This window comes from Brassica oleracea, chromosome C4, assembly GCF_000695525.1.
Source record: "Brassica oleracea var. oleracea cultivar TO1000 chromosome C4, BOL, whole genome shotgun sequence".
Taxonomy (NCBI): domain Eukaryota; kingdom Viridiplantae; phylum Streptophyta; class Magnoliopsida; order Brassicales; family Brassicaceae; genus Brassica; species Brassica oleracea.
This window is the reverse complement of record NC_027751.1, coordinates 39,857,495-39,872,324: the sequence shown is the minus strand read 5'-3', so window position 1 is coordinate 39,872,324 and position 14,830 is coordinate 39,857,495. Positions and strand designations below refer to the sequence as shown.

The following is a 14,830-nucleotide window of genomic DNA, read 5'->3' as shown; positions in this document are numbered from 1 at the left end:
GTCATACACTTCGAGACGGGATGAAGAGACTGCTCAGATGAAGGCTCGAATGGATAGCCAGCAGGTTCGTTTAGACTCTCTTGAGGATTTGCTAGACGTGATGGCCGTGGGAAACTCGGTTATGCAGAGAATGTTGAGTGAGAGACGAGCCGCTCTTGGAATGCCACCACGAGATCCCCAAGAGTCTGATCCAACCCGTCAACAGCCGAGCAACCCCCTCAACTACTTCGAGAATATGTAGTTTTTTTTCTTTCTGTTTGTATTATGAATTTAATAATTATTGTATAACTTTTTAAAATATGTTTTCCAATTTCATATTTCGTTTTAAAATTTAAATTATTTTAAATTCTGAATATTAAATATAAATTAAAATTTATTATATACTAATTAATAATAATATAATAAGAAACGATGTAAACTCCTCGTAAACATTACATGGAGTTTACATCGAATGTTTACGAGTGATTAACATCGAAATATTTACGAGGGTTTTACATCGAAATGTTTACGAGTGATTTACAACGAAAGTATTTACGTGGGCTTTACGACAAATGTTTACGTGTTGTTTACGACGAATCCTTTCCCTGCGCTTTACGAGGAATATATTTTGTCGTAAACGTAACGAGTCGTTTACGACGAAACCTCTGTTACGACGGACGTTTAACAACGAAACGTCTTTCGACGTTAATTCGTCGTAACACCCTGTTTACGACGAATTTACGACGAATACTGCCCTAGTAAAAAATATGTTTTCTTGTAGTGGGGAGATCTGCATGCAGATCTCATCCGCTAACATTTGTTAGTGTTGATCTGCTTTTTTTTTCTTTTTGATAATAAATAATTTTGTCACAAACATTTAACTTTAAAATATATTTATCTGATTTTATAAATAATGTACAATGATTAGCTCAAACTATATAGTTTACACTAATACGGTTTATGTTGTTTTAAAATTATAAGCATGACGTTCAATCACCGACAAAACACAACATTTTCAAGGGAAAAAGATATAAATCTTCCTCCATAAATATCAACAGGCACTACAAAAAAAAGACTAGTTTACATCATTTATTTTATATATTTGCATTAGTTATAAATGATGTAAGAAACTTTTACATCAGTTAAATAAATGAATCTGAAAGTGGTGATGCAAATAATTTACATCATTTTAATCAAAACTGATGCAATAAAATTATATATTTACATCAATTATTTTAAATGATTTTAAAATGTGTCATTTGTAAGAAAATGATGTTAACTTTAAGATCAGTTATGCGAAATGATTTTAGTATTAGTGTCAATCAGAGAAACTGATTTGAATTGTTAAATCATTTATTATAAACTGATGTAACAGTAACATCAATTCTTAGAAATGATATTAGTAATTGTATCATTTATAACAAGCGATTTTATATAATATATCAGTTTAAACAATTGATGTTAACCTTAAATCATTTTTTTAAAGTGATTTTAATAATTATATCATTTAAAGCAAGTGATTTAAACTATTATTATCATTTTACGTATTGATGTTAAATTTATATCAGTTTTAAGAAGTGATTTTTATAATTGTATCATTTACAATTTAGTGATTTAAATTTCTATCATCATTTGTATATAATTGATGCTAAATCTATATCAGTTTTCATAAATGATTATAATATATTTCACTTATATAGAAATGATACAAATATTATTTTTATTTACATATTTATGATTTATATTAATATTAATATAAACGAATTTTTGTTTTGTTATTAAATTTAAAATATATATAAAAATGCAGGAAAATTAATTAAATGAATAAAACCTGATTTAGATAATAAATAAAGTATTAGAAATCAAATCAACTAATCCATCATGCAAATTCATAAAAATAAAATAAATTGAAAGTTACTGAAAATATTATTAAACTAATGTTGATGAAGATCAGTGCCATTGCTTCCAACGTCTGAGTCTTAGTCTCTGACAGAATCATCACTCCGTTCCTGAAATAGAATTATACAACAAATCAGTTAATATTTTGAATAATTATTGATTATAAAACTAAAATTAATTATAGTTTACCTGATTTGGATTTGGTGGAGATGGTACGTTGGCAAAAGCTGGGTTTGGTATGTTAGCAAAAGCTACAGCAAAACTTGAAGCTCATACTCTTGCCTAAATAATTAGTTCAGCATATATTAGTTTACATATATCAAAAGTATAAAAATAAAATTAACTTATAAAATATATTATTACATGTTCACCAGTTGAAGTACCAATTACTTGTTGGATGAATGTAGTCATTACCTTGACTTGATCTGATAATTCTGTGACTTGTGACTTCAGGTCAATAACCATTTCTGAATTCTCTATCTCTTGTCTCGTAACAGGTGAATGGTTCACTAATTTTGAAGGTGTAGGTCCACGACCAACACACCGTACTCGTCCTGGACGCTCTGGGCCAAAAACTTGTGCATATTCATCATCCAAACTAGCAATATCATTGTTTGTCACATGTGACTTTTGGCCCAACAACGTCGTAAGTTTTTCCTAAACCACAGATGAAGAATAAATATCAAGTAGAATTAACATGCAAACCTATGATAATATTGACTGAAACTAACCGCCCGTGTTTTTGCTTCTTCACATACAAAGCTTCCATTAGGTTTTGTACGAGTCTCGATAAAAAACTCTGCTCGACATGGTCGTTTTCCAGTCTTGATTGTCTTTGTAACATGCATAAATATATATAATATTAGTATAGTAAAGTAGTTTATATCAATATAATAAACTAACTTTACATTACTTACAATATCATTTCTTTTCCTTGAAAAACTTTTCCTTCCACATACATGAGGCATGATATTTTTCTTTTGGCTTTCTGTATTCCTCTCTTGCATTTTCTGTAATCTCACATACAAAAATATTGCTTGTATTTGATATAGAACTATGTATAAATATCTAACAAATAAAACTGTACCTTCCACTTTTCAGTGAATCTCATGTGAACGAAATGACCCCATTGATTTTCAGAAACATTTTCTGATCGATTGAGCAATGTCTCACTTAGACTGTCTCGCTTGTATTCTTTCCAAAGACGTAGTTTGACATCTTTGCATCTGCTACCTAATGCACTCATCACAAACACTTTTCTCATCGGTGGATCATCAAACCAGAATTTGGACTGAAATAATAAAAACAAACCAAACCATGTTCATCATACGAATATATTATCTTACATCTCAAAGTTAAAAATTTATAAAGAGATTAAATGTTATGTATTACCTGTATTACTTCCCAGACTTTAGTTTTTATGTGAGGATTAACCATTCTCCAGTCACTGTAGTTAATAGGTAACAAATTCACATCATTGCTTAGTTGACCTAACCATGACCCTAGTAGACCTCCCGATTCTCCGATTGGCTGGCCACTAACTTCGTCAAAATGAACAATCACTTTGCTATTTTGAATTTTCCAAACTTCTTTAGATGTTATCATTTTGCCTTCAATTTTCCCAGCAGTGTCTTGTTAATAAAAACAAAATATGAGTGTTATATAATAGGCTAAATTAACATGAAGTATCTATTTTTTATGAACGGAGCATATATAAATAATTCTAGCATTGCAACAAAAAAATCTGATTATCTAGACAAGACATTGTGCAAGAATAAAACATTAGCTCTCTTGATAAACTAAGTTAATACGGTATAGCAAATAAATTGACTATAACTGAATCTTCCTTGCCCACACAAATGACGGTGCCGTAGTGACTACGTTGAATAATATGTTCTCTGAATTTCAATTTAACTTTCTCTACACATTAAAAATATTTGATGACTAAATAACATAACAGTTTTAAGAAAATAAACAGTTTTAAGAAAATAAATTTCAAGTAAATGAAAGAAATAGTTTTTAGTTATATTACCTATAACTTCTATTTTCCATTTGAAACTTTTGCATTCGGCGGCAAGTGGAGGAGGCATATCGTACTCTGTTTCCAGATATGGTAAATCATCTGGTTCTTGTGTTTCTGAGTCCATGTAATCCATGATCTAAAATAATTGAAATCAACAAATCTATGAATCAACGATCTCCTTCTCATTATTTAAAGTGAAGAATACAATACAATACCAAAACAATAGAGTTAGAGAGATACATCACCTTGATCCAATGAAATTCACTGATATTAACTCGCAGAGATAGGTTGCGGGAGGTTTTCCCTAGAGAACGTGGATTTAGAATTTAGGAACCCTAATTAGAACAATTTTAATAGAGGTGGTCAGTTTATATAAAATATAATTATTTCAATTCCCACTTGAGATGAAAAGATAGCGGGATTTTAATTTTCACTAAATAAATATATTTTTAGAGTTTTCTTATCATTTGTGTGCTGATCCGTAAGCATAAAAATTAAGTTAGTTAGGATCACAAAATTATACTGGGGCAGCATATAGATTTCCTTAACCGTATATGCTCACTTGGCGTGCTTGACACCTGGACGCGTTCATGATATATATCAAGCGCACACACAGAAAACACACACACACTTGAGTATGCATTTAACATGGACATACAGCTCAAGCTAGAGTAGGACACATGGATGCCCAAGAGCCTTTGTCACCTACAACAACTATATATTTTCTGTTTGACAAAGAAATTTCATATTTTATGTTATACCTTTTCAGTGACTTGAGATGTAGAATGTTTAAGAAGATCAGAGATAGAGAGCTCATGGAATTATTTGACAACAAAGCCCACCATGTGTTTATTGAAGTGACCATCGAATGCTATGCAACATAAATATTTAGGCACTATTACTTCCATCATATTCTGCACCTAATTAATAAGTTACAAACAAACAAAGAAAACAAAACCAACGGAAGAGAATAATGTTAAAAAAAACGATACGAAAACCAGGAGAAAAGGAAGAGATCAAAAGCATAAAAAACAACTTGTAAAAATAATTCATCATTAAAATAGTCTTTAACGTTCTAAAAACCGATAACCAAATAAATAATTAAATATCTCCTCATGAAGAAACAGAGATGCTAGGTTCGAAACCATCTTCCAACGGCTATGCGTCATTTGAATGACCCATGTCATACACATCTCGAGGTTGAACATGAATAGCAATATTCCACTCTACTTCAGAAGGATCTTTCACATAATAAACCATTTTTGCCTGAGACGCTAATATATATGGTTCATCCCCTTCTTCTTCAGTGGGTAAAAAACGTGAAAAGTTTACCACATGATGACCAGACGCATCCTGCTTATAACCTCGTTCTGTACGAGTGTCCATCCAGTTACACTTAAATAATACAACTTTGAAAACTTCATAGTAATTTAGCTCCATAACTTCCATCAGATTTCCAAAGTAATTAACAGTTCCTGTTCTTGGGTTTGAATCACGAGAACTAGCATAGCTCATAGTCTCAGCAGCCACATACACACCACTATTTTGTGTTTTCAGGTTAGCTTCTCTTTCTGTTGCCCGAAATTTGAAACCATTGACATTGTAAGCTGTGTACTTTAAAACTTTTTCAGATGGACCCATAGACAAGCATCGTAAATCATCAGTTATCCCATCTATCTCATTAGTCTGTACTTTCTGTCTGATCCATTCTGAAAAATTAATATGAACTTCTCGGTCAATGTCGATAGCACGATTCCTTCTGCCCTGATGAGATTGTTTTGTTAACAATTCATTTTTGTATTTCCTATACAAACAATTAAAAAACATGTACATTAGGACGTCAAGAAAAAATAACTAAAATAATAATAGAACCTTACTCTCTTAAGTGATCAAGTAGTTGACAGTTGACTAATATATGTCGATGTGCTTGCTGCCTCTCTACATGATTAAGAGTATAAACTTGACCTGCTCCAACAAATCTTCCATGGTTTGGAAAAATATGTGGAAGTTCTGAATTTGTTCTTATACTAATCTCAACTGGAGGTTGATCATCAACGCGTCCAATCCGATTAAATCGTGTCTCTATATCATTTAGATACATTGAGCAAAATGTTATACACTCATCAGCTAAATATTGCTCACTTATAGAACCTTCAGGCTTGGCGCGATTTCGAACATATGATTTGAAGTATCCTAGAGTCCTGTAAATAACTTAATCATGTAAGTTTCCAGTTTTGTGTATATACATATACAGACATATACATAATAAAAACAACGCACCTCTCAATCGGATACATCCAACGAAACGGAACTGGTCCACCAAGTTTTGCTTCTTCTGTCAGATGTACTATTAAATGTACCATCATTGTGAAAAACGATGGAGGAAAAAACATCTCCAGACGACATAAAGTCATAACAGTACGATCTTGTAATTTATCAAGCTCATCTATATCAAGAACTTTTGCAGATATATCTCTAAAAATTTGGCAAAGCTCGACAATGGCTGATGACACATCTGTAGGGAGCAGATTCCGAATTGCGACTGATAATAAATCTCTCATTATCACGTGACAGTCGTGGCCTTTTAAACCTGATAGCTTTCGACTGTTAGCATCAACACAACTTGACAAGTTAGAAGCATAACCATCTGGCAATTTAACATTATTTAAGACACTTAAGAAAATGTCGTTCCCATGATTGTTAAGAGAAAAACATGCAGCTTGATATTTCTCATTATCATCAGGCCACAAGTAAGAACGTATATTTAGCTCACGAAGATCTTTTCTGGCGTTCAGATTATCTTTCGATTTTGTTTTGTCATCCAACAATGTGTAGACTAAATTATCAAACACATTCTTCTCTATATGCATGACATCCAAGTTATGTCGCAGCATTGTAAATTCCCAATAAGGCAGCTAAAAAAATATGCTTTTTTTCTTCCACTGCTGAGTACTAGATCTTCCGGCATCACTTCTTTCTCTCTTTCTTCCAACTACCACAGACTTATCTTTTTTACCAAGAGTAACATTAACTTGCTCTAATTGATGAATAATTGTGGAACCTGTCAATGTGGCTGGTGGGGATCTGGTTTCTAATTTTCCATCAAAATCTGCTTGATTCTGCCGAAAGCCATGATCTAGAGGAAGAAAAAGACGATGACCAATAAAACAATTTTTTTTCCATGTCGTAAACGTTGTCCGATTCCATCAAAGTTACAGGTTGGGCAAGCTGATGCTGTATACATATTCCAACCCGACAAATTTCCTAAACCCGGAAAATCGCTTATTGTCCACATGATGGCTGCTCGCATGTCAAATGTTTGTTTTGTGGAAGCATCTAGCATTTCAATACCATCAGACCATAGCTCCTTCAGATCTTTGATAAGTGGCTGCAAGTAAACATCAATATCATTACCAGGCATGTGTTTTCCGGGGATAACCATCGAGAGAATCATTGACGTCTGCTTCATTGACATCCACGGTGGAAAGTTATAACGAAATAATATCACTGGTCGGATGCTATAACTACTACTCATTGTACCAAATGGGTTAAAACCATCAGTCGCCAACCCTAGTCTGACATTTCTTGGATCAGATGCAAAGTCAGGATATTTCTTATCAAACTCCTTCCAAGCCCTTCCGTCTCTTGGATGTCGTAGTTTACCATCATTGTTAGTAGCAGATCCATGCCATCTCATGTGGGCAGCAGTTTTTGATGACATAAATAAACGCTGTAACCGTGGCTTCAGGGGAAAGTAACGCAAAACTTTTGCAGGAGATCTCTTCTTCTTTTTTCCTGATCTAGATACTTCTGTGCTCTTTGTATCTTTCCAACGAGAGGCCTCACAGACTTTACAAACTTCCCTTTCTGCATCATATTCCCAACATAACATACAATCGTTTGGACATGCATGAATTGACTCATAAGTCATTCCTAATTTGCGAATAACCTTTTTCATGTCATTAAATGAATCTGGCAATTTGGCATGTGAAAATGCTTCTTTCATCAAATCAAGCACCATGGATATCCCCTTGTCACTAATCCCACACATACATTTTATATGGTATAACTTCAGTATAAAGGACAACTTCGTGAATTTATCGCATCCAGGATATAGTTCTTGATTGTAATCAGCAAACATCTCATCAAAACCTTCTCCTTTTTTAGAATTTCCACTTGAAGCTGATGGTCTATCAGTGTCCATAGGTTGCCAGACAACCCTTCTTCATGTTCCTCATTCATATTTGCACTAATATCTGGAAAAATATCATCCAAGAGGTTGAAAGTTGAATCTAGTTCAACATGAGCACTATCAGAAGGTACTCTTGCATTTCCTGTGACACACATATCTTCTCCGTGTACTATCCAACTTGTGTAAGAACTTAAAAAGCCATGACAAATTAAATCACCTTCTATATCTTCCCTTGTCTTAGATTTGGCTAGAGAACAAAGAGTACATGGACATTTTACCATGGGTGCATTAGATTTACCAAATGCAAAATCCAAGAAATTTTTCACTCCTAATCTGTAATCTTGCGATAAACGTGGTTTGTTTATCCATGATTTATCCATTAGAACCTAAAAAAAAACAGACTTTCACAATTAGTAGACTTTTAGAAATTCACGACAAACAATTGAACTTCAAAACCCAACAAACTTCATATCAGTAAGTAATGGGAGAACAGTATAAATAAATTACCTCAATTGTATGCAACGTCTGATTTTCTGAGATGCTCACTATTGAGTTTTGAAACCAAAAGACAAAACAATCTTTGCGAGAGAAAGAGATATATATTTAGATGAGGTTTAATTGTTAAGAAGAAAAAAAAACAGGATTGATTAAATTTACAAGAAACTTACTTTCTTTTGTTATTCAAACTCTTTTTCAAAAGCTAATGGAAGGTGATGACGCTGTGTGATCGTGAATTAACGACATTAACGTAACTGAAGCAAACTTTTTCTGATTATCATCAGGGAACGCCAAATTTTTTTTTTTATTATTTTTTTTATATTCTATACTTTCTTAAAGATAAATATCAACTTAAATCTCTTATTATCTTTCTACTATAAAATATTTATCAAAATATATCAACATAAAATATAATTATGATAAAAAGTAATGTATCCATATTTAAATATGTGATGAAAATTAGTTTTTTAATATCAAATATTTTAACTGATACAAATTAGGATAAAATTGTATCATTTATATTTAATTGATGTAAAAGAAAGAGATAGTTACATCATTTTCTTATAATTGAAGTTAATACTAATAATTATTTCTTCGAAAAAATATATATAATTAGAATCACTTTTTAATTGATGTAAAATTTGTAACATTTGCATAAATGATTTTAATCCAGAATAAATTTACATCAATTATATAAATGATATAACTTAATAATTTAGCATCAGTTTTATTAAAGTGACGCTAATCAAGATGAATTATATCAGTTAGTCAAAGTGATGTTAAATTTGTTAAAAATGACATCAGTTGTTATAACTGATACTAAATTATCTATATTTTGTATCATTTACAAATAAATGATTGAAAACTGTATCATTTAATTTTGTGATACAATTTAAGTGATACAATTCACATCTTTTTTTGTAGTGAGGGTAAGTAGTTAATATTTTTTTATGTTTTAAAATAGTTAATATGTAGGTAAATGATTGTAATTTTGTAAATCTATTGATGGAATACAATTTTAAATGAAATCTTAACCGAGAACGTGTATTTATTGAGTTGTACGATCAAATAATTTTTATGACTAATTACCGTTTTAAATATCTTACACCCACTGGTAGAGAGTTTCCCGGTGGTAAATTTAACCAAAAGTTCAATATTAGTGTAACCTACCGGTTCTCTCAAGAACATTTTTATCACCTAAAAAGAAAATAAAAGAAGTATAAGTATCTTATAAAAGATTTACAGGCATTTCGGTCAATCCTATAACATCTAAGATATTTGTTTAGATATCTAGGTGTAATTTTTATTGTTTTAATATATGATCTATAGTTTTGAACTGATTTTGTCATTCATAAGCTATAATAAATTATTTGATCGGTTTGATCTGCTTTTCTCATGCATGATCCGCTTGATCTGCACTTGTCCCGCTTGATCTGCACTTGTCCTGCTTGATCTGCTTGATCTGTCCTGCTTGAACTGCTTAAAAGAATATCCCCTCAGATATTCTCAATCAGTTTTTAACAGCTCCTATTATCTACGAATAGTCCGTGATCTTGTAACAAGCTAGTCAATATATACTCTTGTAAAGGCTCTGTTCAAATCAATAGAAACATTTGAACTTTCATGGTATCAGAGCAAGGCTCATCATGATCCTTTCTCATCCGTTCGATTTCTTTTTCTCTTGTTATCTCTCAATCGTCTCGTCTTCTCTCTGTCAGTCATGGCAACAATTGAGCGAGCCTTTGGAGTAACAAACATCAAAACGCACATCCCTTTAGTGCTTGATTTGGATGTCTTTAACTATGATGCTTGGAGAGAGCTGTTTTTGACGCACTGTCTAACGTTCGATCTGCTTGGACACGTCGATGGATCATCCCTCCCAACTGATGATACCGACGCTATCTGGTTCAAGCGTGACGGACTTGTGAAGCTGTGGATCTATGGGACATTAGCTCCTCCCCTCTTCAAGTCCTCCTTCAAGACAGGTGGAACCGCCAGAGATATATGGCTAAGGATCGAGAATCAGTTCAGAAACAACAAAGAGTCTCGGGCGATCCAACTTGACAACGATCTCCGAACAATGGAGATAGGTGATCAGTCCATTCGTGACTATTCTCATGGTCTGAAATCTACAGTCGATCTTCTGGAAAATGTTGAAGCGCCAGTGAGTGTGATAAAACACTTGTGATGTTTATGCTTAATGGCCTAAATGAAAAGTTTGATCACATCATAAACGTGATTAAACATCAAAAGCCATACCCAAGCTTCGAGGAAGCTCGCAACATGCTTGAGCTTGAAGAAACCCGCCTCAAGAAGCACACCAAGACAGCTGTTGTTCACACAGACACGCCATCGTCGTCAACAACTCTCCTTACCACTCAGCGTGACCCAAAGTCGGACAATCAGCAACGTCAACAACAAAAGAACAACAATCGCGGCAACTGACGGGGTTACAAAGGCAGAGGACGTAACAACTACAACAACTATCGTCCTCAATACATGCCCTGGAACATGCCGCAACAGTACTGGCAGACGCCATACAACAATTGGAACCAGCCTCAAATGCCTTCATGGATGACATACCAGTCTGCTCTGCCTGCTCAAGGCATGATCCAACAACGCCCTTCTGGCCAGATGCAACAGGAAGCCCATATGGTCAACAACAACTTTCAGCCAACACGCGACTTTGCTGAAGCGTTCAACATCATGACCCTAGCAGAACCAAGTCAACATTGGTACATGGATTCGGGTGCTTCCTCTCATGTATCCTCGGAACCAGGTAACCTACAATCAGTAGTTAACTTGCGCACCGGAAATTCAATCATCATGGGTAATGGTTCAAAAATTCCTATTCTTTTCACTGGAAACTCTTCCTTTCCATCAAATTCAAAACCGCTGCATCTCAAAAATGTTCTGGTTGCACCAAATATTGTGAAAAATCTGATCTCTGTTCGCAAATTCAGTAGAGATAATTGGTGATCTATTGAATTTGGCATGTTTGGCTTTTCTGTGAAGGATCTTCAAACCAAGAAACTCTTACTCCGCAGTGATAGCTCAAGGGACCTCTACTCTCTTCCCGCGCCTCTACATCAAGCTAATAAACACATTGCCTTGGTTTCGGAAACTCCTTCTTTATGGCATAAACGCCTTGCTCACGCAAATAATGAGACTTTGCGATCTCTCATCTCTACTTTCTCTCTTTCTTGTAAATGCTTGCCAGTTGGGTAAACACACAAAACTTTTCTTTTCTAAATCTCTTACTAAAAGTCCTAAACCTTTTGAATTGATTCACTCTGACCTCTAGACATCACCAATTCCAAGTTTAAGTGGAATAAAATATTAAGTGCTTTTTCTGGATGATTATTCTCATTACTTATGGGTTTACCCTCTCAGACTAAAAAGTGAGGTTTTCTCAAAGTTCATTCACTTCTCCAACCTTGTCAAAACTCAACATGGAGCAATGATCAAAACTCTCCAATGTGATAACGGAGGAGAGTATAACAATTCCAGGTTTCATAAGCACTTCGCTGAACATGGAATTGCCTTTCGGTTCTCTTGCCCGCATACAACGCAACAGAACGGCAAAGCCGAAAGGATGATCAGAACCGTTAACAACTCCATTCGTTCTCTGCTTTTTCAGGCCAAGCTCTCTCCAACGTTTTGGGCCGAGGCTCTCCATGTTGCGGCCCATATCATCAACATATTACCTTCTTCATCAATCGAAAGAAAAAGCCCACACTCAATTCTGTTCGGCGTAACGCCAACATACGACAATCTGCATGTGTTTGGCTGCATGTGCTTTCCTAATGTCAACTACTCAAATCTCCACAAGCTCTCACCGAGGTCGACTCCTTGCCTCTTCCTGGGCTATCCGACAAATCACAGGATTTATCGGTGCCTCAACCTCAAAACTAATCGGATCATCATCTCAAGGCATGTCGTCTTTGATGAATCGACCTTTCCTGCAGCTCAAAAGCATTCGTCGATCTCAAACACTTTCAATTTCCTCGACGGCACAGACTCTCAATCACCAATGTTTCAATCCATCCTTCAAAGACAAAGCCTTCCTTCCTCTGGCCCTACTCCTCATCTTGCTCCGGTACCAGAGGCTTCACAAGCTCCCCCGCAACCAACTCCACTCGATCCTCCAATTCAAAGAATGAGAACGAGAGGTCAGTCGGGAATTGTAAAACCCAGAAAAATTTATTCTCTTTACACTTCCTCTGTTTCCCGCTTACCTTCCACTCACCAAAAAGTTATTAGATCCGAATTGGAACCCATCGATGTTTGAAAAGTATGATGCTCAAATTAAAAATAAGACAAGGAGGTTAGTTCCAAGACCTCACGGTGCTAATATTATTAACTCAACGTGGTTGTATAAACACAAAATTGGTGCAGATGGACAGGTAACTCGACATAAATCGCGACTGGTTGAAAACGGCAAGACACAAGAAGAAGGCATCGACTTTGAGGAGACGTTCAGCCCTGTAGTAAAGCCAGCGACTTAAGGGCAGTTCTTGTTGTGGCGCTGAACAAGGGTTGGGACATACGGCAATTGGACGTCAAGAATGCGTTTCTACATGGAACGATCTCTGAAGATATATTTATGCATCAACCACCTGACTTTGTTGACAAGGAGAAGCCGCATTATGTCTGCAAATTGAATAAGGCTCTCTACCGTCTCAAACAGGCGCCAAGAGCTTGGAATGCTAGGTTCAGTCAATTCCTGCTACGCCTTGGCTTTGTCACTACCAAATCAGATGCGTCACTGTTTGTGTACAAGCACAAGGCTGATCTCGCTTACCTATTACTATATGTAGATGACATTGTTTTGACAGGTTCAAGTCAAGCTCTGCTCCAACGTATCACCTCCCAACTAAAAGACAAATTTCCCATGTCTGATATGGGACAGCTCAGTTATTTTTTGGGAGTTAAGGTGGACCATAACCGAGCTGGTCTCTTTCTTTCTCAACGTCAATACGCGACAGAGATCATCGAGCGAGCCGGAATGAAGGACTGCAAACCACTATCAACCCCTGCAGACGTCAATGCCAAACTGTCAACAGAAGCTGGTGACAAAATAGCAGACCCCACTCAGTACAGAAAACTTGCTGGAGCTCTCCAATACCTGACGTTTACGCGCCCGGATATCACCTATGTTGTGCAACAAATTTGTCTGTTCATGAATGATCCGCGCACACAACATCTTACAGCTCTCAAGCGGATTATCAGGTACATTCGAGGAACAGAAGGGCACGGCTTGCAGATGTACAGATCCAACAATACCACCTTGACGGCATACTCAAACGCGGACTGGTCTGGGTGCCCAGACACACGAAGGTCTACATCAGGATACTGTGTATACAGAGGCAGCAACCTTTTATCTTGGTCATCAAAAAGGCAAAACACGATCTCGCGTTCGAGTTCCGAAGCAGAGTACAGGGGTGTAGCAAATACTGTTGCAGAAACTTGCTGGATACGCAACCTGCTACTAAAACTCCATCAACCGCTTGACAAGGCTACTCTCGTCTTCTGCGACAATATAAGCTCGGTCTACTTATCAGCCAACCCGATGAAGCATCAACGCACAAAACACGTCGAGTTAGATCTTTATTTTGTTCGCGAGAAGGTGGCTCTTGGTCAAGTAAAGGTACTACATGTGCCTTCTTCTTCACAATACGCTGATATATTTACCAAAGGACTGCCAACCTCGCTGTTCACAGAATTTCGAAACAGTCTAACCAGTCTAAACAGTCTAACCCCCCCTCCCATATCATCAACATATTACCTTCTTCATCAATCGAAAGAAAAAGCCCACACTCAATTCTGTTCGGCGTAACGCTAACATACGACAATCTGCATGTGTTTGGCTGCATGTGCTTTCCTAATGTCAACTACTCAAATCTCCACAAGCTCTCACCGAGGTCGACTCCTTGCCTCTTCCTGGGCTATCCGACAAATCACAGGATTTATCGGTGCCTCAACCTCAAAACTAATCGGATCATCATCTCAAGGCATGTCGTCTTTGATGAATCGACCTTTCCTGCAGCTCAAAAGCATTCGTCGATCTCAAACACTTTCAATTTCCTCGACGGCACAGACTCTCAATCACCAATGTTTCAATCCATCCTTCAAAGACAAAGCCTTCCTTCCTCTGGCCCTACTCCTCATCTTGCTCCGGTACCAGAGGCTTCACAAGCTCCCCCGCAACCAACTTCACTCGATCCTCCAATTCAAAG

General features: G+C 35.8%; 1 protein-coding gene and 1 pseudogene across 1 annotated transcript; one reads left to right on the top strand and one right to left on the bottom strand.

Annotated features, from left to right (window-relative positions):
- Positions 1 to 2,148: 2,148 nt before the first annotated feature.
- LOC106341666 lies at positions 2,149 to 4,034 on the bottom strand. Its single transcript, XM_013780372.1, has 7 exons — positions 3,911 to 4,034; positions 3,271 to 3,509; positions 2,966 to 3,169; positions 2,796 to 2,888; positions 2,610 to 2,711; positions 2,242 to 2,535; positions 2,149 to 2,160 (listed from the first exon to the last, which is right to left on the bottom strand). The coding sequence occupies exons 1-7, from the start codon at positions 4,032 to 4,034 to the stop codon at positions 2,149 to 2,151; spliced, it is 1,068 nt and encodes a 355-aa protein (XP_013635826.1).
- A 6,277-nt stretch (positions 4,035 to 10,311) lies between these two features.
- On the top strand, positions 10,312 to 11,036 carry LOC106338879 (annotated as a pseudogene).
- The last annotated feature ends 3,794 nt before the right edge of the window (positions 11,037 to 14,830 follow it).